Raw genomic sequence first — 27977 nt, 5'->3', positions numbered from 1 at the left:
TCGAATTACCTTTAATAATTTATTAAAATGTAATGATGAAGGTAACACATTTTTTTGGTTAAATTTATAAAATATGTGAATTAAAATAATGATAAGTGCTATGAAAAAGAGGATAATTTATGTATTATTTAGCACTTATCAATTCCGGCCATCGGCTTTTTCGCAGGCTCTACGGAGGACGCGGCCCGCCGACGGAATACCACTCGTCGACTCTCGCCGGAGCTCCACCCTCTCAGCCGACAGCCGCTCCCGGGTTCAATTTCCAGCAACACAGTGAAAGGCAATCGGTGGCTCTAATTACAATTGTCAAGAAAGACAATACAATAGGTGATGTTTATTTGATTTGGCAATGGAAAGAGAGTTGGCGTTGATTATTATTTTTGAGGTGATAGAAGTTGAGGGATGTCCAACCCGCCTGTGCCAGCCTTCTAACGAGACTCGTTCTCCAACAAGCATGGTAGCATTGGCTGAAGGAGCACCCGACGAAACTGGCAGCGAATGGACACCATTTTTGCATTTACCTTGTAGTAACATCTCCTCCGCTTTCCGATCCTCCACAAGAAAATAGCGAGGATGAAATTCGAGTAAGACATTATTCGCTTTTGTAAAGTGATGAATAGAGATCAAATTCTTCTTAATCGAAGGCGCACATAAGGCATTGGATAAACGAAAGGAACGAGTTTTGGCTTCGTCGCCGCCCTCCCCCATTCCGTTCGTGGCCGCAAGCTCTCCGACCCTGGCCCCCCCCTCTCCCAAACCCTCACGTCCCTCGTCTCCCTCCTCCAAACGCTAACCTCCTGGATTGACGAGATCCCCCCACTCCCCCACCCCGCCCGCTACGGCAACCCCGCCTACCGGTCCTGGCACGCCCGTCTCTCCGCCGAGGCCCGCGCTCTCCTCCCCCTCCTATCTTCGGACGAGCTTAGCCCCGCCGCCGACGAGCTCCTCCCCTACCTCCTTGACTCCTTCGGCAACGCCTCCCACATCGACTATGGCACCGGCCACGAGACCAACTTCGCCGCCTTCCTCTACTGCCTCACACGCCTCGGCCTCATTCGGGAGGAGGACTACCCTGCCCTCGTCACCCGGGTCTTCGTCGCCTATCTTGAACTCGTGCGCAAGCTCCAGACCACATACTGTCTCGAGCCCGCCGGATCTCACGGCGTCTGGGGCCTCGATGATTACCACTTCCTCCCCTTCATCTTTGGCTCTGCTCAGCTCATTGATCACAAGTATATGAAGCCCAAGTCGATTCACAACCAGGACATTCCTGATAACTTCTCTCATGAATATATGTATTTGGCCTGTGTTGCCTTTGTGAAGAAGGTGAAGAAGGGGGTTTTCGCAGAGCACTCCCCTATGCTTGATGATATAAGTGCGGTGCCAAGATGGAGCAAGGTGAACAGCGGGATGCTGAAGATGTATAAAGCTGAGGTGCTTGAGAAGGTGCCGATCATGCAGCATTTTCTCTTCGGATCACTTATCAAATGGTAAGACCTCCATCTTCCCTGTGGCATTTGATTAAATGTGTGCTTCATCTTCTCTGACACATTAAATCGCTGCAATCCGTTGGATGAAGTTAGGCTTTTCTTTGTGATTATGATATAATGTGGACTTGGGCTTGTTAATATTCATTCTAGAATTTTGTTTCTTGGGGTTTGTATTTTCCTCTACATCATCATATGAATATGGAAGGATGTTAATATCTTAATAAGAAGGGGTTTGATTGGAGTCCTTAACAATATGTTGGCAGTGATGAGTTCTTGAGCTTGCAAATATTAGTAACTTATTCAAATAGCATGTGGGCTAGATAATCTCTGATGTGTTTTGTAATAAATTAAAATAGATACTACGAGTGGAAGGACATGCAGGAGACAAGAAGTGCTCGTTATATGGTCGAATGAATGTGGAACCATATACATAATGGATGATGTACTAAATACTAGACACCTTTTTGTTTGTTTTTTTTTTTCCGGAAATCTTTAGTCAACTTAAGGTTGATCATACAAACAGTCTGCCATGATAACTTAATTATCATAAAAATGTTTGTTGCTTTGTTCTGGTTGCTTGGAAATGTAGGGGCAAAGCCCAAGGGTGATTTTAAGAAAAGGTGGCTATGGTGCTTTGTTTGAAGAAGAATCAAGAGGATGCTTAAGAATGTATGCCCTTGGAAGTACTTTTGATGCTTGAAGGCAATCAGTCAATGGAAGCTATGCTTGTATGATGCTGATGACAGTTCATTTTGTAGATTAGCAAATAATCTATATGGATTAGTTACTCAACAAAAAATTGTAACCATAAAAGTGCTAAAGAGAAGTGGCGTAATAATGAATCTTAGATTGGGAGGCTTTGAATTAGGGAATTGTGAAATAAGGACATTGATCATGCCAAATCATGAGTTGGTGGCAAGAAGTTTGGTGCTAGTATACGCTTAGTAGTCAATTAACAAAATTACTGTGCATAATGAGGTTTACTTGTAAATTCCTTCGTCTATGTTAGAAAGAGGTGAGCAAAGTCACAATTAGATAATCCAAAAAATTTTATGCAATTGTTGTTGGTAAGAGATGTTTGATTGATAAAAGCCACTTATAGAGGAAATGCTAGCTGAATATTGTGACAAGGGTCTTATGAAAATAAAATAAATGAAAAAGGATCGAAGTTCGTTCTCATGTAGAAGAAATCATTTGTTGTAAACCTCTATGAATGTCCGGGCATAGAAGATTAAATTCATCAAAGTTGAGTTCCTAATGTTTGGTGTAGGATGATGAGTTAACAAATGGTAATGCAAGTGCCTTTGTGTTTGCTCGGTGTGCAAGGAAAGTTGCCTAAAAATTGGTAACCTAGAAGGAAAATATGGAAAATAATATGTAACATGATAAGAAGCAAGCAATTTGCAAAATTGGAAAAAGAATGATACTAAGATCAATTATTTGGTTGGAGGAAGACCGCTTGTATTGAGGATGCTTGATAGTTATATAATATATATAATAAATATATACGTGTCCATCAACTGAGCTGGTTTGTGCCAAAGCTCAATTTCTGGTCCCAGACTATTGGCACGAGGCTAGACATCCAGCTTATCCAGGCTCAACCTGGAGAGTAAACCTCTGTCCTAGGCAAGCTGGCATGACCCAATTAAACCATACTTCATCTATTGCTGTTATGCCATGGTGAGAGAGAAAGGAGGGGGAGGTATGGAGAGAGAAGGGTTAGAAGGAGGGAGTTTGTGTTAGTGGTAGGCGGGAGGGGAGATGTATAGAGGGTTATTGTGGATAGGTTTTGTAAATTATGGTGGTGAGGTTGGTGGGACCTAGGGGGTTATACAAATCTAGGTGTGGCACAATGGGGATGAGGTGTTTATAGGAAGGGGGCTAGAAAAGGAGATCCGATGTAGAAAAGGAGATCCGATGTAGAGAAGAAGGGGGCTAGGAAGAGGATTGGTGGGAGATGGGAATAAGCGGGTGGTGGTCAGGAGGGAGAGAGAGAGACAGAGAGAGAGAGAGGGCAAGTTTCTCTCAAAACCTTCGCAAAGCGAGCATTATTAGAAATTATTATGTAATTATATTTTAAACTGATGTTGGGTGGTGCGAAGATGGGTTGGCATATAATCGAGTAAGACAAGGCTGGTGGGCTAATTAGGCTGGGTGGGTCAGGCCCAAATGCATAAAATTTAAGTAAAGTCCATCATTTAAGGGTATGGTGAACCATTTGGTGAAGCATAACTTGGGTGTTGTTGAGTCAATACAAGTTAAGGGGTAAACTTAACTTATTAAGACTCCTAGATATGATAAAAGTTCTAGAGATTAAATAAGATCAAAATACCACTGAAATGGAATCAGGTATTGGCCGCTGAAACAGAAAATAGTGACTAAATTGAAAAATCGAACAAACTGAAAGTAAAATAAAATTCCAGCAATTTGAAGCTTCAAAACTTTGATCTAATCAATAGCTTCTGCTTATGCATGTTCATGCCCACCTGATCTTTTATACAAAGTCTATGCATCATGTCCATCACCAAATCGTCATAAGTTGCTGCTGAAGTCCAATCTTGGTCCTTGAAATCATGTTCCCAGTCATCTTGATAAGTCAGTGTTCATATTCTGTATGATTTGAATTAGTTGTTGAACATTGTTTTGCGCAGTATCTTGAATGCTACTATGGAAAAGGATCATTACAGCATTCAATGAGCAATATTTACCGAACGGATGTCAACATTCAGTTCAACATCTGAATCTTTTAGCTGCTCGAAAAATGGCTTGTCACGTTACTTCTAGAGTTAGTTTCTTCAGTTGCATATCATATTTCCGAACAATGAGATCTTTGATAGGGAGATTTCTATACCTTTGATCTTCATCTTTATGTCCTCTTCGTTTTTGTCCTGATTCTTTTTAAGAATTTGATTTTGTTGATACAATCCCACAAAGTGGATCAGGGCTAAAACATTAGGAGTTGCTAATATAAATTGTTTGTCTGGGTTTGTGTGTCTCTTCTTCCTCTTGATTGAATCCACAATATAAGTAATTATCTCCATGCAGTCATATAGCTTTCTTTTTTTCTAGTCGACTGAACCTGAAATCATGATCTTGTAGCATCTTCTCTATCACCTTGAGGCATGCCTCATATTGGTTGGTGAACTTGTCTACTTACCAACTGCATAAACCACAACCACCTGCTGGATTGAGGGCTTTCATACCAAATTGTTGTCATGCCCAAATGAAATTAGGGATTGCACGAAATTATTAGCATAGAATAGGTTCAGATCTGAATTCTGCAGACAGATTGATGTTTTTTTTTTTTTTTTGATGGTATGTAAAGGCCGAAGTTTTCATTACAGATCTGATTATCAGTCATATATCTGATGTTTAACAGCAGTAATTAACATATGGAAATGGGGTTCTAATGGGTAGAAAAGAGTAGTAGGAAGAAGAATATAATAAGAAGATAGTGGAGAAAAAAGAAGGCCTGCGGTCACTTTTAATCGCAAAATAAAATCCATGGAATCTTTTTTTCCCAGCATAATGCATAACTCTTCTAAAAAGATGTCAGCTGGTTATCTTTCCCTATATAGCTAGGACTCCTAAATAAGAAATGTTTAATGGAATAACCAACAACTAAAACCCCACAAATAATAATACCAATCAACCACTATTCTTAGACCTAATGATTCCTAGATATGATAAAAGTTCTAGAGACTAAATGACTAAAATACCTCCAAAACAGACTTGATTACTGCACATGGTACTGTAGCATCAATAGTACTTATGGGTAGTACCCTACAATATATTAACCCACCAAAAGGGAAAATAGCCACTGAAGAAAAACTGAAAAAAACAACGCAATAATCTGAAAATAAAATAAAGTTCCAAAAACTCTAAAGTCTAAAACTCTGATTGCATCAACAATCCATAAAGCTATGACAATCTTGCCAAAGCCAATTGTGGTGGCGTGGGGTAGTCAAGGTTTTAAATGCTGCTGGATGTTGCTGTCCCGTTTTTCCATGGAGCGGGATGCTTTACATATTGACACTTCGGATGGTAGATGCTTTGCATACTGCTGGATGGTCCATGTCCGGACCGTCTTGTCCCAACATGTGGGATGATGCCCCATCTTGACACTTAGGATGATGGGATGCCTCTCCATTCCATTGATGTCTAAAACCTTGGGGCAGTTACTTTGATTTTTGTCGTCTCTCGAATTACTTTCTGGACTAATATTGGGCCATGGACTAGGCAGTTGTCATGTTGTTGACAATGCCCTAATGGAGTTAATGGTTTGAGTGGCATTGTTAGGAGGAATGATAGCCTCCTTAGCGCAGCATGAAAGCTGATGTTTGATGCAGCCGCACACAAACAATGGAGGGATATGCTTATGCATATGCTTCTAGAAGCCCCTTAGTGACTGTGGTTATTTTTGGGATGAAGGTTTTTTGCACCTTGACTTGGACGAGGGTTCTAGCAAACGCACCTTTCTTTTATCTTCCTTTATGATGATCTCCTCGCAAATGTCTAACTATAGGCAGTTCAGTTATTGTAGTGATGCAGAGGACCATTTTTACATTCCAATTTTCAAAAGATAGCCCAAGAATGAGGATTTGCACTAAGGCAAGGATGTAACCCATCAAAATCTAAGAAACCCCATCCAGACCTTGATATTGTCCTCTAATGAAACTTGGATGAGAAAAATAAAGAAATGGAAATTATCATTCTTTTGCTATGCGCTTGAATTCCCATTCCAACCTCCATTTGGCTGTTAGATCATTTGCGACCAATCCACTTTGAGCTGTCTAGCCAAATACTTCCCACTAGCAAAAGCTTCCATGAATGCCATGCTGCCTACAGCACCTTTATCAAGTAGATTAATATGAAAGAAGCCTCTTTAATCATAGCAATCTCTTCCTTAGTGATTCCTTTCTATTCCCATCTTCTTTGCTTTTCCTTGGGCCACCTTGGCTTAGGTAATCTTTGTTTTTTTGTTTTTCTTATTTGGTCCACCTTGTTTTGAGGTGGAACTTTCATCACCTGCAATTGTTGGCTAATTAGCTTGTTTGCTTTTGTTGCATATGTTGTTTTCATCTTATTTTGACTTGAATATGGAAGAAAAAATGTATTCCTGACATTAACCTCTGATACTTATTCACCACACCCAATGTCTTGCTCTTTAAGTCTCAAATTCTTTCTGACCATCTCAAGCTATCTCTTATGTCTTGTTATTGAGTGTTTTGGAGTTATTTAAGAATGTTATTACTTTTATTGTTTCCTATGATTTTTTTGAGAAAAAGGGAGATAGACCCAGCTGCACTATAATGACCTAGGTCCCGGTACTTGAAGATGCAGCACCCAAGATTTAAACCAAGATCCACTGGTTGCTAAGCAGAGGGCTATGACCACTGGGGCAAGCCTGGTTCATATATTTTTTCTTCTGATTAACTTGTTTTCTCCTAAGGAAATGACCTGCCTTTTCTTTCCTTGCTCCACATCCATGTTTCCTCATGAACATTTAAGATTTTATAAATAATTTTTTCTATTGTAACAAGATTCTTATTAAATTGAAATAATGTAAGGAAATGTGGTACAATGGCATACATGTTTGATGAGAGCATCTATACATTGGTTATCTAAAGAAAACAAATGGGATGGCAGTTTTGTAAATAATCGTTGAAGTATCAGATGTGGGAATAAGAGCACAGGTCAGATATTTCTTGGGGAACACTTTCACTAAAAGGAGTTTCATTGTGATGGATTATATAATTGAATGCTGGCTCATGGAAAATTTTATCTAAGCTTGTTTACCCATAGGTTATGTGTAGCTTGGCCTCTACTTTACTTAATCCTGCATCTATTTGAAAAGCTCCATTAGGAGACTGAGTCTTGAGCCAAGCACATATGCTCAGAAGACTGGCCCTTCTCTAATCTATTACTTCGCACACAACAAAGCACCTCATCATGGTTCACTGTTTGATTATCTTTGCTGCAATGACATTTAATATTCTGACCATTATAGACCTCTGGTCAAAAGAATTCCTCACTTCACTTGATGAGCAATTATATTTTTCGGCTCCATAATTCCACTTTGATCTCATCCAGTCTCAGTAAACCAGTATATTTCTGTTGGTTGAAAACATTCAAGCAGATCTTGTGAAACCTTTGTGTTGATTAAATCTTGATCTTGGATCACAAACATGAAACTTGCACTCCAGATACAAGAAACATTTCTAAACCAACACTAGAGTTTAACTTTTTGAAAACAGTTGGTGTTCATATTTACACCCGGAAAGTTTTCACTGTTTCTTTGTTTCTGGGTTGCATCATAATTTTCAAAAGTCACTAAGAAATTTTATAAAGACATGATATATGAATATGGAGTATGTGTAAGATATATCCTCAACGTATGTCTAATCACTACACTTTAGGACTGTTATGTATATTTCTAGTTGATAATCAATATTCTGCATTAAAATGCAGCAGGAATTGTGTTGAAGTAACAACTTGATTGGGAAAAAAAGATGAAAGAACTCAAGCAACTAGGAATATGATAATTTCTGTCGATGACAACTAGCAAACTAGTCAAGTAATGATCAGTAAAATTCATAATCAGATGTTTGTTTTGTATGCTTCAGCTAAAATTTACTATGTGATACCATATTTATTTGGTGAAATTGGATTTGCTTGAGGCAAACTGGAATGGGGTTGATATAGTAGTTATTTAATTGTTTCAGCAATCTGTTTTATTTGGTAAAAAAAGTTGATTTTAGTGAATTACTGTTGAGTAGAACTTTGTCCCTACATGACCCCTTGCTGAAACCAAACCCGTGGACTGTCCAACATGCTCAATCACATTGCCCAATTGTTGCAGATGTTATCCTATGGATTCATTTAACTTCAACTATAACTTTAATCATAATGAAGCCGTATGCTCTATCCATTTTTCTTGGTTGAACTTGATCCATTAAATTCTGTGCCTTTTCATCACAAATCAAATCTCACTAGAATTTTCCACCACTACTGTCATGGATGCTACTCATATATGTGCTTCGACCTTGGTTGTCCGTTAATCAAAATGACGCCCAGAACTGTCAAACATGATAGAACACTTCTTTTGTCATGTTTCGAAAACATAAGATTTCAGCACATAAATCTTTACAAACTTGATAAGCTTTATGCATTGCTTATCCTTGATTAAACTAGTCCAAAATTCCCTGAAGACTGATAGTAAAGTGTCATCAATTATCCAAAGAAAAAGATAGGTGTCACGCTAAGATTATGAACCTTAAGATAGAAATTTGCAACATAATTTTGCTGTTAATACCTTTTATCATTGCAAAACTTTGACGACATTTTTAGTGCCTACTTGAAACTGCAGCATGCACTAAATCCAATGCTCATTGAATCTCCATAGTTTTGTTGTTATTATTAGTTCCTAGCTGCAATAGTTGCAAGTCTCAATACTGACACATACCCTTAGATGCTGGTTCCATATTTTCACCCCTATGTTAGTGATAAAATAATATTTTTTTTGACCCCTAGGATCACCATAATGAATTACTTAAATTTGATATTAAATTTCACCGTCTTCTTCACCTAAAATCCACAATGGGTAGGTTGGTACCTATTTAAGGATCTCCTTTAGCATCACGTAGTCCTACACCTAGATGCAATGCATAAAAGTTCCTGCTTGCATTGATACCATATACTGTTCTATTTGTACGAGCTCTTGAGCTTCCCCTCCAAATTTGGTCCGCCATTCTTGAGATAACTTGGCGCTTGTTTGTTTATTCCTGCAAGAATCAGGCCTGTTGGCATGCCCAACCTGCATCTTCTAAGAGCCCATCGAAGTTCTAGTCAAAATCCCAACCTGTGGGTCAGCTGGTCTGCAGGAAACAAAGATCCATGGAGGTCTTTTTTTTTCTCCCCATAGGATTTGGACTAGGTGTTGAGTTGATACGGGCCATGCTCAAATGGACTGCTCAATCCACGAATCCTGCAGGAAATTCAGTCCAATCCTGCCAGATTATCCAAAGACTTTTAATCATTTTCTTTTCCACCTAGGATAGAATATCTTCTATCTAGGATGGCCACTAACCAAACCATGACAAATGTCAGCCTTCTACTATTACACTAAAGGTCGGATCGTGTGATATTAATTGGTAAAGAAGTGTCATTTTTGAAAGATCTGGTAAGTTGCTGGACAGAGGAGAGAACCATTGTATCGATTATGAAAATTAGGAAATCATATTACTTTACTACCCTTTCTAGATAAAGAAAATATAACCCATCCTCGATTTTCTAGTAGATCTTATCTACTAAAACTGAATCTCAAGCATCAGGTGGTTTGCTTTACATGATTTAGTTATTAATCTTGTGTGTATCAACATCCCTAGACATACTTGTTGTGTACTTAGGATTATATCAAACGAAGAGTTTTTGTTGCTTGTATAAGAGACATCACAAGCAAATTGAAGAAACATGCAAATTAATGACCGACAATTTCTCCATATGTATGCTGGTTTAATGCTACATTGAGATGGTGTGCTAAATAAAAATTGCATGCGTTTTGATGGTTGTCCCTCACTCCAATTCTCCAATAAATTATGCCAACATCTTCTCATATTTTAAATATTTTTATCCCATCCCAATTAAGGCAAGAAAAAGAATAACCGCCTTTCCTGCCATTTTTTCTGTAATGGATGATCACAAAACATGATTTTATAACTAATTAATATTCTGAGAATTTTCTCATCTTTATGCAGTTTTAGAACATTATATAACATGTGTGCGTGTGTGTTTGTAGAGAGATGCTACCGTGTGCTCGGGTGGACCAAGAAATCGGTCTGCCCACCTTAAAAATCAACAATAGGTCATCCAAATTCAAGATTTAAATAATTGAACATGATGTATGCTATAAAAAAGCTTAGAAACATAAATTCATATATTTTGGTTGTCTTTAACCTATGCATCAAGTTGGTACTAAAACGAACAATCTCAATTGCACTAGTGAAGTAAAATACATGATAGGGCATATAAATTGAAAATTCACTTTATGGATCGTGATCTATGCTTCTTAAAACATGGTAGATTTAAATTCACCGAAATTTGATGGTTAGGTGCCAGCAAACATAGTATATACCTTGAAACACAAAGCTGATGGCTCTATCAAGAGGGCTCGTATTGTGGCGAAAGGTTTCAAACAAACCTATGGCATCGATTATCTCGAGACCTTTACTCCTGTGGCCAAACTAAATTCAATTACATACAAGTTATTCTGTCGGTTGCAGCTAACAGATCTTGGCCACTGTATCAGCCCGATGTCAAAAAGGTCTTTCTTCATGGAGACCTCCGTGAATAGGTTTATATGAGTCCTCCACCATGTTTTCAAGCTCAGGGGGAGGAAGGGAAAGTTTGCAGATGAAAAAAAAAGGCGATATATGGTCTCAAGTAGTCTCCTCGGGCTTGGTTAAGTTTGGTTATGACGAAGATAGATGGTTTCCAGAGAAGCAATGCTATTAAAACCATCCATTTTTACACCTACTAGATTAGGTAAGAAACCACCAAACCGCATGAACTTTGGTTTCTATGGTTTTTTTATAATGCAGATCATGTTCGATAGTTTGGATTTTGAATTTGAATGGTTTATCAATGGTTTTGAATATGAATGGACCAATTTCCTAGTCCACCTAAGCACACAATAGCATCTCTCTCTCTCTCTCAATATACATAGAGAGTTGGATCCTATTTTTGGTAGTATAAGAAGTTAATATATTGATGATAGAAACATTACAGATGCAAATTGAACAGCCACGTATTCTTCTGTGGTTTCTGTTGTGACCCGTCTACCTGGATTGTACTTCCTGTACTGCATAGAAATTTAGTTTTTTTTGTTTAGCTTTATATTAATAACTTTTCCCTAACTCATTATATATCACTGCCTACAATACAGGGAGTGATGTCATCTTCGTTAGTTATATTACGTGAAGTCGGGTTCTGAATGCTCGCTCACCAGGTTATCCATGTGTTTCCTATATATGTACGAAAATTGATTTTGTGTGGTGGTGCTATGCTTTTATACAACTGGGTGTCTCTGAAGCATCGGAGTTGGGCATGAATACTTTGCTGGCGATCCTTTTAACTTAATAACTTCAAAGATTTTTTCCCCCTCCAGAAGAAGAATCTTGGTTACTGCAGCTTTGGTCTTATCCTTTACTGTTTTATTTGCACGCAAAATTATTCTCCAGGGACCTTTGTTTGAGGTGGAAACACGGATCTGAACTGCTGCATGTACGAATACCATCAGCAAACGGAATGCAGCTTGTTGTTCCTTTCTGTGCATGGTTCCGAGGGTTTCCATCAGAAATACATGAATGACTTTGTACAAAGTATATGCGGTGACGGGCAAAATTTTGGTCTGCATATGATTAACAACACAGTTCACAGGTCTGTTTGTCTTGTTTTGAAAGTGATGGTTGGACTTACATGGAAGGGGCTTTTTATATTCCAAGAACATTGCTGTGCCTTGGTGAGCCACGAATAATATAAACATTCACGCATCAGAGAAGTTTGTGATTTGATTCTTGAGGCCATTCGGAAGTTTCTGAACTTGTGTCGCGTTCTCCATTTGGTGATCTTCGATTCTGTTTAGAGATTCTGAATTAGATCTTCGTTGTGTTTCAGGTAGGGATCCAAGCACTGGTGAATTATGGCAGTAGCAATCCTGATGGGATGACCTTACAATGTGGCATGTTGGTTGGTAGGTCAGCGCATTTATTCTCTTCTCTAGTACTAGTTTGTATATTGCAAGCATCCCATTCGTCAAAAATGTCGCAGTGTTTCAGGCGGTCAAAAAACCCATGGCTGAATTAAAAGGTCTCTCTCAGGTTGGCATGTCAAAGTGAATGCAGGCTGAATCTGCTCCACCAGCTAGCGTTGGGAAGGTAAAAAGATAATAAAGAAGGGGAGGAGGCCCACTTCACCATTCTTTCACATTTATCTCAATAGTGACAGAGAGTTGGTAGACCGAGGTGATTACTGGTTACTACCGTGCTTTTGCTCCATGCCATTACTTCGGCACGTTGATGGCTGAGAGTGATGCCCTCAGCTGAAGCCTGAAGCCATATATTTTTTCAAGTTAATTATGACCTAGACTACCATCAGAGATGGGTGCTATTACTCCATGTGAAACTAGAGGTCTTCAATGAGATTTTTGACTTAGGGAGGCACCTGAGATGAATCGCAGCTGGCTAAGATAGGTGCTTCAGTATTCATCTCATGCTGAGAACGATGCATTTAGCGTGGAGGTTTGGTGATAGCTCTCTCTCAGTGGTAGCTCTCTCTCTCTCTCTCTCTCTCTCTCTATCTCTATCTATCTATCTTCTATCTCTCACACTCTTTTTTTTTTGTTGGTATGGTTCCAATGTATCTTGGTGTCATCAGGTTGGACCAATGCAAACTGTCGTTGTCTTTTAATATGAGCATAATGTATCTTTCATTAATGCCAACGGCTAAGAGTCCATCTTAATAATGAGTCTCCAGAGGTTTCTAAGCTTTATTGACATTCCTTGCCTAAAAAACAGTAAATTTATCAGTAATCAGTGTATCCTCAACAAATTAAGATTAGCTACTGCAATGCTGCACTTTAGGAGTTCAATAAATAAATAAATAAATTTTTCAATCAAAAAAGATGCTGCAGTTTAGTTGGGGAGTTCTTTGGTTTTTTAACTGAATCTTTGATGTAAATTTGAATGCCTCTTTTCTGGCTAGTTTAGTCAGCTTGCACGTCCGGTAATGGCTTAGTTCATAGCAACAAATCAACAATTCATTTGGGAAGACTGCTTTGGTAACTCAATTTCTTACTCAAAAAATCACTCAGTTGGTGGGCTATATTCTCATTCCTCCCTTGGGTATTTGCATCGTGAACTGTGCCAAGTAATGAAGCAATATGAATGGCAGAAGACTGCTGAGTGTATTTATTGAGTGATTTCCTGAGTTACCATCGCATTCCTCTTCATTTGGCAAAGATGAAATGTTTTGTTTTTGTACCAAAAAAAAAAAAGATGAAATGTTTTACGTTTTTCTGAAAGAAATATTAAATGTCTTGCGACATTCTTCTGGATGGACAAATTCATGTGACTGGAAATGATAAACAAGCGAAAAATTAATTGAACGATTTGGTCGGGGGCAAAAACTTTGAATTCTCATAAAAAAAACTTATAAATTTGAAAACGGTAAGTAATTAAGTTAAGGAAAATAAAAAGAACTAAAAATCGTTAATATGTTTTTATGTTTTGTTTAAAACAAAAGTGACTGACAAAAACTGATAGCAACAAATACAACTACTAGGATTTGCAAAGTCAATCGATCAAAGAAAGAGCAAGCATAAAAGAGAAGATAGAAATCCATAGAAGTATCTCAACAAGTCGTAAATAGTTTGTGCATGAGTTGTGAAATCAATTAAATACAGAAAAGATTCTCAGTCTATTTTTTATGTGATGATATTTTTGTATAACCATCCGAACAAGGAAAACATTACAAAAGTTTAAGAATTTTCAGTCATTTGAAGAACATTGTTATTATGGTCAGTATATGATAGCTGATCATAAGAGATTCGAACTATTTATTCTCTTAACGTGACTTATTCTAGTGGTATGCCCATTCTTCCCATGCCCTAAGAAGCTTGGGTAGGCTGCGTCGCATTCTTCTGAAATTTATATGTTCCAATATAAATTGAAATCATTTGGAACTCATTTGGTTCGTAATACATACATACATATATATATATATATATATATATATATATATATACATACATATATATATATATATATATATATATATACATACATACATATATATATATATATATATATACATACATACATATATATATATATATATATATATATATATATATATCTATATACATACATACATAGATATATATATATATATATATATATATATATATATATATATATATATATATATCTATATACATACATACATAGATATATATATATATATATATATATATATATATATATATATATATATATATATCTATATACATACATACATATATCTATATACATATATAGATATATGTATACATATACATACATACATACATACATACATACATACATACATACATACATACATACATATATATACATACATACATACATATATATATATATATATATATATATATATATATATATATATATATATATATATACATACATACATACATACATATATATATATATACATACATACATATATATATACATACATACATACATATATATATATATATATTGAAAAATTGATGCTTGAGTATATGATGGATGGATGGAAAAGTGATTTTTGAATGTTTGATTAACTATGAAAAAGTAGCACATTCGAGTGTAATTTATATTTGGTTGAGCATTTAATTGTCTAAAATATCTGCTGTCTTTAATAAAGAAAAAGATCTTATCACATTTTATCTAAAAGCCTAAGGACATTTTTTTAAAAAAATATCTTAATTCCTAGCTAGTAGAAATTGGATTTTTCTATGTCCTATATATGTTTTTTCTTTCAATAAATTGTGGAATCTTATTTTTTATAGAAAAGTTACTTTTTTATCTCTCTTTTAAAACTCTAACTAGATGCATTTCTCCAATTTCGCATGTACTTCTCCTTTCTCGTCTTGCAAACCAAAAGAGTCCTTGAATTAGACTTTTGATTTAAAAATGAAAAAGGCTTTTTCAAATATTGGTTGGGTTATGCATTGCTAAATGATATGATCATAACCTAAAACAACTTGAACCTAATACCTTGCTTCATGATTCCCTCAAAATTTTGTTGATAACTTTTATATAATTCATCATCAATTTGTATTGTTAATAATAATTTATATGTAGTTCTTAACCAACTTGTGCAGAATGCTTTTTTGGCAATTTCTATGTATTACTTAATCATTATTTCTTCACATAATTTCCTTGAAATAATATTCTAGCATAACATGTTTAATATTTTATGGGAGAAAGAGAGAGGGTGGGAGACCCACCCTCTAAATTTTGGAGAGCGCACCATTGGGGAGTATAACCAAAAACATGTGGTTGTTAGGTAGAGCAGTGCGACCACTCAAAAAGCCCCAGTTCACATGTTTAAGATATAATTAGATAACTTAATAGTACATATTATTTGTCATGTCTTGGTTATCCTTTACCCAACTGACCTATTAATCTTGGCATTGACCTAACTCAAATTGAAAAGAAATGGATTAGATTTGAGCCAGTAATTTCCATCCTACAACCCAAGTTGATCTTCTTTCCCAAAAAATATGTATAAAAGTTTTACTAATTTATTTTTTCCTTAAGTGCTCAATCATAGTAGATATGTCATCCTATACACATCATTCAATTGAATGATTTGAAATGAACATGAATATGGTATATGCGCATCGCTCACTCTAAAAGTTACAGCACGATTTAAAATTTTCTCTTAACCAATCAAAGCTGCCAGATGACTGGTTTAATTTTAAGTACCTCCACTTAAAGTTACCACCTTAATTTTTCTTAAATATTTTTTGTAATATTCATTAAATTGTGAGTGGTTGCACCATAGGCATAAAAAAGAGCGCATAGCTTCAATGCTTATGTGGGTCCTTATGCCCAAACTTTTTACAGCGACCACCGATTCATGCAGTCTCATGTATACTATTTGTAAAGTAAAAGTCACCTAAAAGTTTATAATTTTAGCCTCAATCTTATAGTCCTGGTCAAATTAACTAGTGTTCTATGAAAAATTCCTGCATGCATCATGTGGCTATGCACCATCCTAATTATGTTTTTTGGCTTTTTTTTTTATCATACGCTCGTCTCGATAATTTATCTAGAGCAAAAAAATGAGATGATTGGTATAGTGCATGGCCGCTATGGTGCATGTAGTATAAGATATAATTTTTAGATGGACTGTACCCTTAAGGGAAGGAGAAAACTCAAGATAAAGCTTGGAAGAATATGTAACTAAAAATTAAAAATAAGTCCTGCAGAATTTATGAGCAAGACATTCCAAATCGAGGTTGCATCTGAACTACTACGAGTAGTAGGGGCTGACGCAAGCCATGCTCGTTTTGTTCAGATGCACTAAATTCTCCAAGGTAGATTGCACACCAACCCAATTAATACTCCCAACCAACCTTATAGTTTCTACATTTCAAATACTGTTACATAAGCTTAACGTGCTTGAAATATTAATTAATGACCCAAATGACCGATAAGATGAGGTCCCTATTGCATCATTGTAATGGATGTTGAAATAACCATCGTTATTTGTCATTCCGGAAAAAAATTACAGTCATTTGTTAAACATTATCTTGTTATAATGACTTTACGATAACAAAAGCTATAGAACTGGTCCAAATGATATTTTTCTAGAATTATTTTGTTCTTCGATATCTAATTTGAGGATATATTAATGAATTGAGGCTTATCCCAATAGTTACACTACTGCTAGCAAATAGAGATTATGAGTTCAAGTCTCGGATAGGGCATCTCTAAATATTTGGACCTAGATACATATAAGGCTGGTGGGTTCGATTAGGATAAAACTAACTGTCATTGATCCATTAATAAATAAAAATATGGAAGATGAAGAGCTTTGCTATTAGGGGGTGGTAACACTTGAAACCATGTCTTACGTTCAAACATTAATTATTTCTTTTTCAAATAAACATGTCGAAGTTTTATAGGTTGTTCATCAACCACAGCTTTGACTATGCTGCTATGCTGGATAACAGCCTGTGAAACTAACATGTAATACCCTCCTATAACTTTGTTTTTCCAGAAAAAAAACTGTTGTAACATTATAAGTCCGAATCTTAATTAGCTTTAAAATTACAAATTTATCTATAATTAATCTACTTGTGAGTTGTAAACTTGCAATGGCTTGTATCTGTTATGCAATAATAGCATCATCATTTATATTTTGTATTGAAAATAAAATTTGACACGGGGCCAATGGATATGGCTCAACTAGATTTATCCGGCTAGTAGGGTCTAGTTGTGCTAGAAAGGTAATGTCTTCACAAAAGATACATAAACATAGGGTTAGCAATTTCTCTTGGATAAAAAGCACTAAATACAAAATGACAAATTTTCTTAGGTCTCACATGCATCTAGTTGGCCCATGCAAATAAAAGGTGCGGTAGAAAATTACCACATCTATTCGATCATAATTTATGATTTATAAGTTATACTAGTAGTTGTTAGTATGGTTAGCCGATACCTCATTCTAAAAACTTGCTCTTAGAAGGTTCAATGTTCAAATTTTCGATATTGCTAAAAATATAATTCCAACGTTATTATATAATCAAAAAGCAAAGCTACCATCTTATTTGCCATTCATGATTTATTATGCGGATCCATTCTATCTGAGCCTCGGCCTAGCCAAGTGTCCTTACTATATAAAAACCAAACTCATTGGTGCATGCTATCCTAGCTCGATTCACTTCCTGCTCCCTGTTCACTGATCTACCTCTACTATCCTAACAAGAAATCTTCAGGTGTATCTCTATGTCCTATGTTCGATTTCACTACTTCAGTATTTCATCACCCTTTGCTAATAGTAACACCATTATGCATTACTTTTATTCAAGAGTACATATGGTACATTAGGACAAATAAAGACAAATCAAAACCCTAGAGCTATGAATGATACTTGGTTTTCCTGGAGTACCTATTATCTAGACAAATTAACCTCCTAATCAACTCACGTGCATTGCAAGTGCAAGTGCTAGCTGTAGAAAAATCCACCCTTTCCACCCCACAGTCCTATCCGGGCCCCACGTTGTCACTTCAAACAATTCAAAGAACAAAAAAAAATATAAAATAACAAAAACAATGGCTTTCCACCCTTATTATTATTATATTTTTTTATTAAAAATTATTTTATTAATTAATAAAATATCGGCGCCATAGGCTGGTGTGAGAAAATTTATTTGGACACTTTGTATTTTTTATTTTTTAATTTTATTTAATATACTAATAAAAAAATAATAATATAAAGTTATACTTATGATCAACACCACCTCATAAAAAAAAAAAATCTAATTCCTTTTTTTTTTTTTTAATACTTTTCCCCGTTCCCTGTAGCTTTTGCCGCAGTTCTTCCCATTGTTTTCTGCGAAGTTTGGTGCGCCCCCCAACCCCTCCCTTCTCTCTCTGCTGCAGACGAAACGAAGGGTCGGAATTGGAGCTCTTGCTCTACTTTTGCGGGGTATCTCTTCATATATTCCTTCTGCTTTTCTCCTCCATCGTTTATTTCCTTTTTATTCTTAACCTTACAGTTGTTATTTTTCTGCTAAGCAGAATAAAGAAAAGGCTCAAGAGCGCATTTTTTTCTTTTCTTTTTCCCTTTTTTTTGTCGTTTGGGTCACGGACAGTGGCTCAAATAAGATTTGGCAGAGTTTTCGGCCATTGCTTTGGGTAAAGTTGATGGTTTTTTAGTGGTTGGGATTTAAGGGAGGATCCTTCACTTGTGCCGGAAGTGATGCTCCCCTGTGGGTCTGGATTTCTTGATCTTTCTTCCACTTTTTGCCTTCTTTCTTGCTTTTCTTCAGCCGAATCGGGGGCAAATTGACTGAAAGACGCAATCTTTTTTGCTCGTCCTCGCTGCTTCGAGCCCCACTTGTGGGTTTGCCCGTTCTTGCTTCTGGGTTTTGATCTCTTCGCCCCCTCCGCCTTATCTTATGGGTAACCAACGATTGAGGACTAAAAGATCTGAACCTTTTCCTCCTTTTTATTCTATTTTTGCTTGATTTCTTGCTTCGTTTTTTGCATGGTAATTCCACGCCCCCCTTTTTTCCCCAGTCGTTTTCATTTGTCGATGTGATGGCTTTTCTTTGTTGCGAGGCTCGTCTTTTCTTGATCTCTTGATCTTTTTAGGTTTCAGATAGGTTATCTCGATTGGATTTTGGTCCCCTGGTCCATCCATTGCTTAAAACAGGCAATTTGGGGGGGGGGGGATTTTTCTCGTCTTTCTCACTGAAGATTATTTCCTTTCCCGATTTCCAAGCAAAATTGAACGAATTTGCCCCTTAGATCGTGCCTACTATCGATTTTTTGTGTCTCGATTTCGACACCTTGGGTGCTACTTGTTGATCTGGCACCCCATCCATTGAACAAATAGGGTTTGCCATTCGACTTAAATTTCTTGGTTTTCTTGGTTTCTTTTTATTTATTTCTCCCCGTCTCTCTGGATTCCAAGATAGTCTTAAGTCTTGTAGATTGGAATCTAAATTAGCTACATTTTTTTTTTTATCATTTTGAATCATTTCTTTGTTCTAATTCTTGATTTTATTTCTCTTTTTGATCTGGGTCTTTGGACAGGGTTGTAGGGTGGCTCTTCTTTTCCTCCGTGGAGAAGATGGGGGAATGCAGTGAATTCAGGGGGTGGGAGGAGCTGATTCCTGATGCTCTGGGCTTAATCTTTCGTAACCTTTCGCTTCAGGAGATCCTCACTGTTGTCCCCAGGGTCTGCAAGGCTTGGCGCCGGGCGGTCTCCGGGCCTTACTGCTGGCAAGAGATAGACATTGAGGAATGGAGCCAGCGATGCAAGCCGGAGCATTTGGATCGAATGCTTCAGTTGCTCATCGCCCGGAGCTGTGGCTCCTTCCGACGGCTTTGCGTCTCTGGACTCCCCAGTGACTCCATCTTTTCCTTCATTGCAGACCAGTAAGTATTAACTCCTCTTTGTTAAAAAAAAAATAAAAAAAAAATCAACTTTTCTTGTTTCTACACCTTGATGTTATTGGCTGAACAAAGCATCTGAATTGCTTAACCGCAACTTAGGAATCACATTATGGCAAGTCAAGCAAACCCATCTTATCAAAATTTTAACTTCTCTTGTTACTCTACTAATGTATCAGTGATAATCTCAATTTTGGAAAAAATTTCCTTTTATTTGTAGGCGTCATATCTTTGGTTAGCAACTCAGAACAGTTACTAGAAGATATTTCTAGGTTGACAATGTGCGGGATGTTAGACAAAACAGTCCGTAGGTTCACACAGTGGAGTACAAAATATTTTTTGTTTTTGGATTTCACAATATTGGCATTATTTCATCATAAGATTAGTCAAATGAATGTTTATAATAATAAGAGCTGCAGCTTCTCATTCTTAATAAATAGATCCCCACGGACAGGTTCCCTAAATAGTTTGAAACTTAGAATGGTGGATGATTTTTTGAGTTCTAATCCATTATATCCCTTTCATCCAATGTGTTTGTCAAGTCTCAGCATCACTTCTTGCTTCTCCAATTTATCTATTTTAGTTGTCCAAGCGATTGCACACCACCTGCAATCGGAGCAGTAGGTTGTCTCAGATCCCCTTTGTTTTTGGTTATAGGAAACTCAGTTAATGATCATGCGAACCACTTGAGAGCAAAGATTTGGTATCGTATCTTGGAGCTTTTCGGTTAAAGTTACTAGTTGTAGCTTTCAATTATGTGCATATGGGTTTTGCATATCTAATTCCTGAGGTAGGCTCTGCAATTCCTGGTCTATTTCAGACCTTAATGCTGAAGAAAGAGCCAACCTCTAAACCAGCTTTAAAATTTAAGAAAGGGATTAGGCGAACATCTTCCAAAAGTGCCTGATACTGGATATTGTTTTTGATGGTAATTTGTTTTGAATCTCTCTTATATCTTTCTATTCTTTTTGGGTTTTGCAAGTGCTGTTTCCCTTCAGACCTTAGAGCTGCCGAGGAGTGAAATAAGCGACTCCATTGTTGAACATGTTGCACCGAAACTGTCAAACATCACTTTCTTGGATGTGAGCTACTGTAAAAAGATTGGTGCTCGTGCCCTTGAGGCCTTTGGCAAGCACTGCAAGTCCCTTGTTGGGCTCCGTCGGAGAATGCACCCACTGGAGGTGGCAGACAAGGTCTGCCAAGATGATGAGGCCCAGGCCATAGCTCGTACAATGCCCAAGCTCCGCCACCTCGAGATGGCCTACCACCTCCTCACAACATGCGGGGTCCTCGAGATTCTCTCACGGTGCGAGGATCTCGAGTACCTGGACGTGAGGGGCTGTTGGGATGTGAAGCTTGACGACAAGATCCTGAAGGAGAGGCATTCTAGTTTGAAGGTGTTGGGACCTCATATCGTGGACTGCTACGACAAGAGATTCTGGGATGATGATACCCCCTCGGATTACTCAGATTCCTCTCTGTACTCATGGGATTTCATGGAGGATGGCATCGACGTCTATGAGGGGGAGAGCGATGATGATAATGTTTGGGATGATGAGCAAGGGCTGGAGGGGTTGGAAGTCAGGTTCTATGGTGGTGGGCTAAATTTTGAATTTGCTGGGTTTGATTGGCCTCCATCTCCATGAGTACTGTCTGTTTGCTTTTAATGGGCTACCTACTCGTGCTGCTGCTACTATTACTATTCTGCTGGTGGTTTTTAGAACCGCTATAATCTACTATAAATCCTATTGTATCTTTGCTTTGGAATGTTGGAAGGGATGCATTTGGGTGTAAACTTGTTACATGAAGCAAATCGAAGTGCCCGGACCTCTTTGTTCATCGCCAAGGAAATCTCTAGTGGATAATTAGTTGTATTTGTTCGATGAATATTGCGAAAGCACCTGTATATGAGAAGCTATTTCTGATCTAATAGGGTGAGGCAGACTGGCAATCATTTATTAAAACAGTTTGATTATCATCCAGTGATGAATCGAATGCAGTCGGGTTGTTGATACTCGCCATGTGCTTCGTATGAATGCACTGCCTTGTGCAGGGGCTTGATCTTTTGGGATGGGGGTTTATCAAACTAGAAAAACACCAATGTCAGTGCTTTGATAGCGCTTTCTCAGGTATCTGAATCTTAATTGGGATGCTGTTTGATTCGTTCTTTTCTTTCTTTTTTTTAAAAGTCTCTGCAGGGTAGATAATTGATTCAAAAGTATTCTTATCGAGTTCTATGGTCGCTTTCTTTCACTCCATTGTTCCAACTGATGCCATGGAGAGGGAGCTGTTTTGTATGAATTGATTGTTATGTTCTCTGTGGCAAGGTTTCTGACAAACGGGACAGTATCTGTGGGTCATGGCCACGAGGAGTTACCTAAATGGGAGGGAAGAGTGTCGGTTCTGGTACCATTCTGGCCTTGTCCCTCTGGTCTCAGGACTAGGAGTGAACTGTTAGGGCTTATGCTGTTTTCCTGAGAGAGAGGCAAAAGACTAGCAGATTCTAAGATTTTTTTTTTCGGAATTGGTGTCGTGCAAGAAAAGTGCGAAAGAGCCGTGCAGCTATATGTCAAGAACTTACACTCAAATAATTGCTTAATTTAAACATATGTCTTTGGTTGTAGGATTTGGTTGGCTCCACTGGTCTCCAACAACTGTGTAAAACTCTTACTTGTCTTTTGAAATGTTTGGATTTAATTTAACTTTCCAGGTTGTACATTGGAAGGTTTTTGGGTGGTTTCACTGATTTGCTGGAACTATGCTTCTTGAGGTAAGCCATGTTTGTACTGTCTATATCATCTTAGGCTGGTGAAATGGAAAAAAATATATGTGGACTAATTAATATGAATTAGGGATTTATATTTAATATATTTTGGTGATGAATTCAGTAACATTTTACCGTTATTTTAGTTCCTGTTTTTACTTTTATTCGCTCTCTTATTGCTTTTTTATCCGGCATTAGAAAGTTTATACATGATTAGATGTAGGGGTCTAAATGATACCCGAAAACTCGATAACCCAAATAGATTATTTCAGCTTGGGTCCAAATTAAATTTTTGTTAATGTTATTGAATTAAGTCGGATTCTATATATTAGATCCAATTTTTATCAGACCAAACTTAGATGTAGCTGTATTTGAACTCGAAAATTTGATAACTCAAATATATACACATAAATATAAGAATGTAAAGAGAATTGGCTACCTGACATGTATTAATTTTTTTTTTTATATTTGTATTTATATTTTTTTCTCTTAACTCTTGCCCATCACTATTTCACTTCCAAAATTCCAGCCACTACCTAGATTTCAGTAACATTTCAACTATACTAAATATAAAATAAATCTGAATCTGTCTCAAAAATAATTGTTTTTTTTTAATCATTCGCTATTTATGAAGGACTATTCTGATAACATATGGGTTTATTTGATGTTTTGAATGCTAGATGTGATATTTATTTGCTCTGCATTAATTTTTTCAAAACATATGGGTCCAATTAGTCGCAGAAAAAGTCTCTTTTGCTGGCATGAAATGATTGCTGTGATTTTTTTCATGGATTGGTGTGATTTGAGGCGGGTCAATTGAATCACGGGGCTCCAAACCGGGGCCCTGGCCGGCACTGAGGAACTCTGCACGACTGAGTCTTCTTTTAACCATTCCCTGCATCCTCTCTGTCCGTGCTAATAACTTCGTAGCTTTCGACTCATTATTATCATTATTTTTTTTAACCTTCCTTCCAAGAAGGCAATTGGTTCAAGCATGGCTACTAATAAGAATTAGTTGCTCCACTTGGCTGGCTTTCTTTCTCTCCTGGTGGCATGGGGTGAAGAGGTAAAAAGTCATGTCCAGAGGGTAACCTCCAATTACCTCTGGCTAGAAACTCAGTGCCAATTTATATGGAATCAGTGTAAAAGTAAATGCATGAATGAATTGTAGCACATGTGGAGCTGGGCCTGGGGCCAGGCCAAGCCTAGGAGTGACATGCCTGCAGCTTCGATATCATCACGAAAAAGGCTTCATGAAACAGCACCAGATCGATCCACTTTTAGTCTTCTAACAACAAAACAGAGGCCACATGATGTGGAACAACGCTGTTTCAGTGAATGGGTGGGTGGGGTTTTTGAGGCAGTGGATGTACTCAGTACGGGCGATGCTTCACCAGCAAACAGCGCTTGGAGACAAGCCTTAGGAAATCGCACTCATTTACCTTGAAATTTCTACCTCTGGTGGGGCTCGCCGCTGTGTCTTCCCTGGTTGCATTTACCTTAGCATTAGCCTTTTTACTATTTGATATCATATTTATTAATGACTAGGACATGCTAATAGATAATAGATGCCCTTGTTTTATTTTAATGGGCTACCTATTTGTAAGGGAGGATTTTTTTTTTTGTTCTTCAAAGGTTTGGATTATCTTGTAGATTATTTCTCGTTTTCTATATTCAACAACATCCTGCAAGGAATTACATGAACTTCTTTACGTTGGGATAAGCAGTTGGCTATTGATATGAAAGACAATTCATCATGAAAACCATTTTATGGCATCCCAACCATCAAAGTATGGAGACCACCATCCGTATATGAATGATACCAATTCTTATTTTCTTTTACATGAATAAAGAATATTTGTACGATCTCAAATATGCTGTCAAGATTATATTTTAACAACTATTGACTCTATGCATTTGTTAAACAACTTTTACATCCTTTTCCATCAATTGTTCCCTCTTACTAAATTACCTAAGCTCAATATTTCTCGAAGAAAAAAAAAATGTTGCTGCTAGAATTCGAGATTGGTTGAGCCTCGAGGTAAGATTAAGATCAGCGATGATCTAGAGTGAAATACCTTGTACTACTGATTATCGGTAGAGATGCTAGTAAAGTGGTCGGTTGTGCCTTTAGGATGCAGATTCACCTTGAAACAAAATTCTTTTATTGGAGATTTTCTAAAGAAGGATCCTCCGACGTTCAAGTCGGTCTAATTCTAGAAAAATGATAGAAGAGTGGGAAAAAAAATTTCTAGAGAGAGAATTGAATCAAGATAATGATTTTTCTAAGGATCCTCTGATTTTCCTAATATAAAGGGATAGGACCGATGTTCGTTACCAAGATTGTCAGGGCATGCAATAAATATATGATAATGGCTCGTCATGCAATAACTATATTCTAGCATCGCACATGCAGAAATAACTATGCTAACCGGGCAATTATGCTCTTCAATAGGATATATGGTGCTTCCTTTCCATTTCATAGGGGCGAAAGGTCAGTGCTGAGGTGAGGTGTTTCGGACCATTCCGAGGTTATGAACTTCAGTCCATCTCGAGATCGAGTTAGGCAAATATTCACCACATCATATTAGCGCTCGGCTTGTCACATGACGGGGGATGATCAAGCTTAAACAAGTGCTCAAAGTCGGCTTGCTTTTCAGCAGAATGGGTTAAACCGAGTATGAACTTTTACTTTGTTTTTTTACTCCATGCTAATTTATGGGGTGAATTCTAGATGAAGTATAAGGTTAGCTCCTTGTTTAGAAATAATAACAATAAAAAAAAAAAATCAAGGGAGCTCTCAATGAAGGAACTGTTCATCAACATGTTGATTCATTCGGCGGGCAGGCAACAATAAATAAATGAGGACAAACGGAAGGGGCATCGATCATTTTGGCTGAAGCTCGGTGTGGGGCCTACAAGGCTGTGGGAGAATCTTTGGGTCCACGAGACGGAAGGGTAAGATGGTCGGAGATCCACGTGGGCCTCCCTACTCTCTCTCTCTCTCTCTCTCCTGCGTGGTGTGAAGGGATTGCTCGCGTCCGGCCCCACCAGATGGGCCCCGCCAAACACTTGCACCTCGCATCCACTAATGCTTCTCTTTCGTTTAAAATCATGGTTTGAAAGTAATACAGCTTTTCATCATCATCCATCTAAAAAATTAAGATGGCTTTACATGTAACGAGTTTATAATACCCATAATATATAATTTATCGATGGCCAATACTTTTGTACATAAAAAAGAATCATTTGAGTATTACTCTATTATAATGGTAGTGGTGCTACTAGGTATATCGAGTTTATTGATAAAGTCACCTAATTTTAAACTTGCTTTCTTCCATCCTAGTTTACATTATAACAATATCTACACAATGACACTTAAATCTGTCTGGAGTTAGATTGGAAAAATATTTGCTGCTATTTTTCTGTTATTATAGGGATCAATAGTTTCAACTGTCTATACTATTGAAAAATAGGCTCAAACATTTCTAGGTTTTTCATCGTAGAAGCAAAAAGGAAAAAAAAAAATCTCCGATAACTTGTCCGTGCAAATTTGTTTCTCAAAAACTTGTCTGTAGGAATTTCCTTTGCATCGAAACAATTAATCCGAACGAAGATGATGGATTCATTAGCTTTTTTCACCGCTTGGAAGTCCATAGTAAAATGGCCCATTTGACGAGATCAAAGATGGAAAAAACCATGAGCCTAGAAAGTTTTTGAGAGGTAATGGTAATGTAAACCAATTCCACGTTAACTTTATTATTCAAGATGGAAAAAAATGAGTTATCTACGAGCGATCCATCAAGTTTTTAATCGGTTTATTAACCCTGCTTAATTGTCAAATCGAGCAGGTAGCAACATATACCTTTGGGTGCACTCATTGACCCGGACCATGATTTAATGAGGGGGGTGGGCATTTCAATTGGATTTGGAAGTCCATGGTTGGCCTACAAACTGGCCAACCCAACTTGTCCTTTGGGGTTCTCAGGATGCTTGGCTTGTTAAATGAGAAATGCCCTGTGCCTTCTAGTCTGCAATATGCCTTATGCCTGTGTCTTTATTTCTTGACAAAGATTAATTGCCTCTTAATAATGGCAAGCATTTCATGCTTCTGGTTTGCCTATTTCCATTCAATATCAACTAGCACTTGCTCTCAGTTTTATATTTACAGTTTTCAACTGAAAGGTTTCGTCATCCAGAATTACAGGAGGCATACTCCATGTTCCAAAGGCATGCCTCAAAGTTGCCCCACTTGGAGATCAAAAACATGTTGAATATTAATCAGCGATTGAGGGTGTATATTGAGCTTCACACCAATCATGCACTAGATAGATCTAATATACATATACAAGATAAAAAAATTCAAATAATATCTTTTGGCTAGTCATTTATTAAGATCCTAAATTCTTAAAAATAGTATCAAAATAAGCCTAGCCATAACTGATATAGACTATAGGAAACTATAGGACGGGCCTATTAAAGATGACCACAAGCTAATTGTGGTTTTTATGATCAATGTCAAATTTGAACCCTTAAATTAGTAAAAATGCTGGGGCTTAAAACGGAGAAGCATGCGAAAATCTATGCAGGCATATAGTCCGTTCCACATTGGTTATTTACCACAAAACAGGGAAACAACATCTATGAAAATAGCTGTAAGACTGTACATATCTGACCCTCATTAAAATCTAGAGTGGCGCAAGTCTCATGAGCCATGATGAACAGACAATGTCTGAATAGTGCGGAAAAGACTGTCCGTAGGTTGTCCAAAAATTACTCAAATTGCCCATCAGTTTTACTGCATGCAATGGCTTATCCAAAAGCTTTATGTCATGAGGAACAATGACAGCTCATTCAAAAGTCAAGAATTTGCCATGTAGGACAAACAGCTCCCACGCTTATCCCTGAAGAATCACCAACCGGCTCTCAGTTTCTCACCAAGTGAGATTTACCCAAAATAAATTGGTCAAATAGATACAAGACCGG

At 37.3% G+C, this 27977-nt stretch overlaps 1 protein-coding gene and 1 pseudogene across 8 annotated transcripts; both read left to right on the top strand.

Annotated features, from left to right (window-relative positions):
* Window positions 1–669: 669 nt before the first annotated feature.
* On the top strand, window positions 670–12988 carry LOC103696255 (uncharacterized; annotated as a pseudogene). The gene is made up of 2 exons (XR_015988432.2): window positions 670–1490; window positions 11729–12988. The product of XR_015988432.2 is annotated as an uncharacterized LOC103696255 (transcript).
* A 5587-nt stretch (window positions 12989–18575) lies between these two features.
* On the top strand, window positions 18576–22241 carry LOC103696253 (F-box protein FBW2-like). 7 transcript variants are annotated; one of them, XM_008777805.6, is made up of 3 exons: window positions 18576–18755; window positions 19868–20212; window positions 21210–22241. In XM_008777805.6, the coding sequence occupies exons 2-3, from the start codon at window positions 19905–19907 to the stop codon at window positions 21871–21873; spliced, it is 972 nt and encodes a 323-aa protein (XP_008776027.3). In that variant the 5' UTR covers window positions 18576–18755; window positions 19868–19904; the 3' UTR covers window positions 21874–22241. The 7 variants fall into 7 exon arrangements, with proteins under 7 accessions (XP_008776027.3, XP_026656617.3, XP_008776024.3 ...); XM_026800816.4 differs by lacking the exon at window positions 18576–18755 and adding an exon at window positions 18786–19038; XM_008777802.6 differs by lacking the exon at window positions 18576–18755 and adding an exon at window positions 18786–19042.
* The last annotated feature ends 5736 nt before the right edge of the window (window positions 22242–27977 follow it).

Source organism: Phoenix dactylifera, chromosome 7 (genome assembly GCF_051530095.1).
Source record: "Phoenix dactylifera cultivar Ajwa chromosome 7, Ajwa_hap1_PhDact_Kaust_v1.1, whole genome shotgun sequence".
Taxonomy (NCBI): domain Eukaryota; kingdom Viridiplantae; phylum Streptophyta; class Magnoliopsida; order Arecales; family Arecaceae; genus Phoenix; species Phoenix dactylifera.
This window is presented reverse-complemented; position numbering and strand designations above follow the sequence as displayed.

Coding starts and splice junctions, on each gene's coding strand:
- LOC103696253 (XM_008777802.6), top strand. Junction 20,213..21,209: donor TTTTCCTTCATTGCAGACCA/GTAAGTATTAAC, acceptor GGGTTTTGCAAG/TGCTGTTTCCCTTCAGACCT.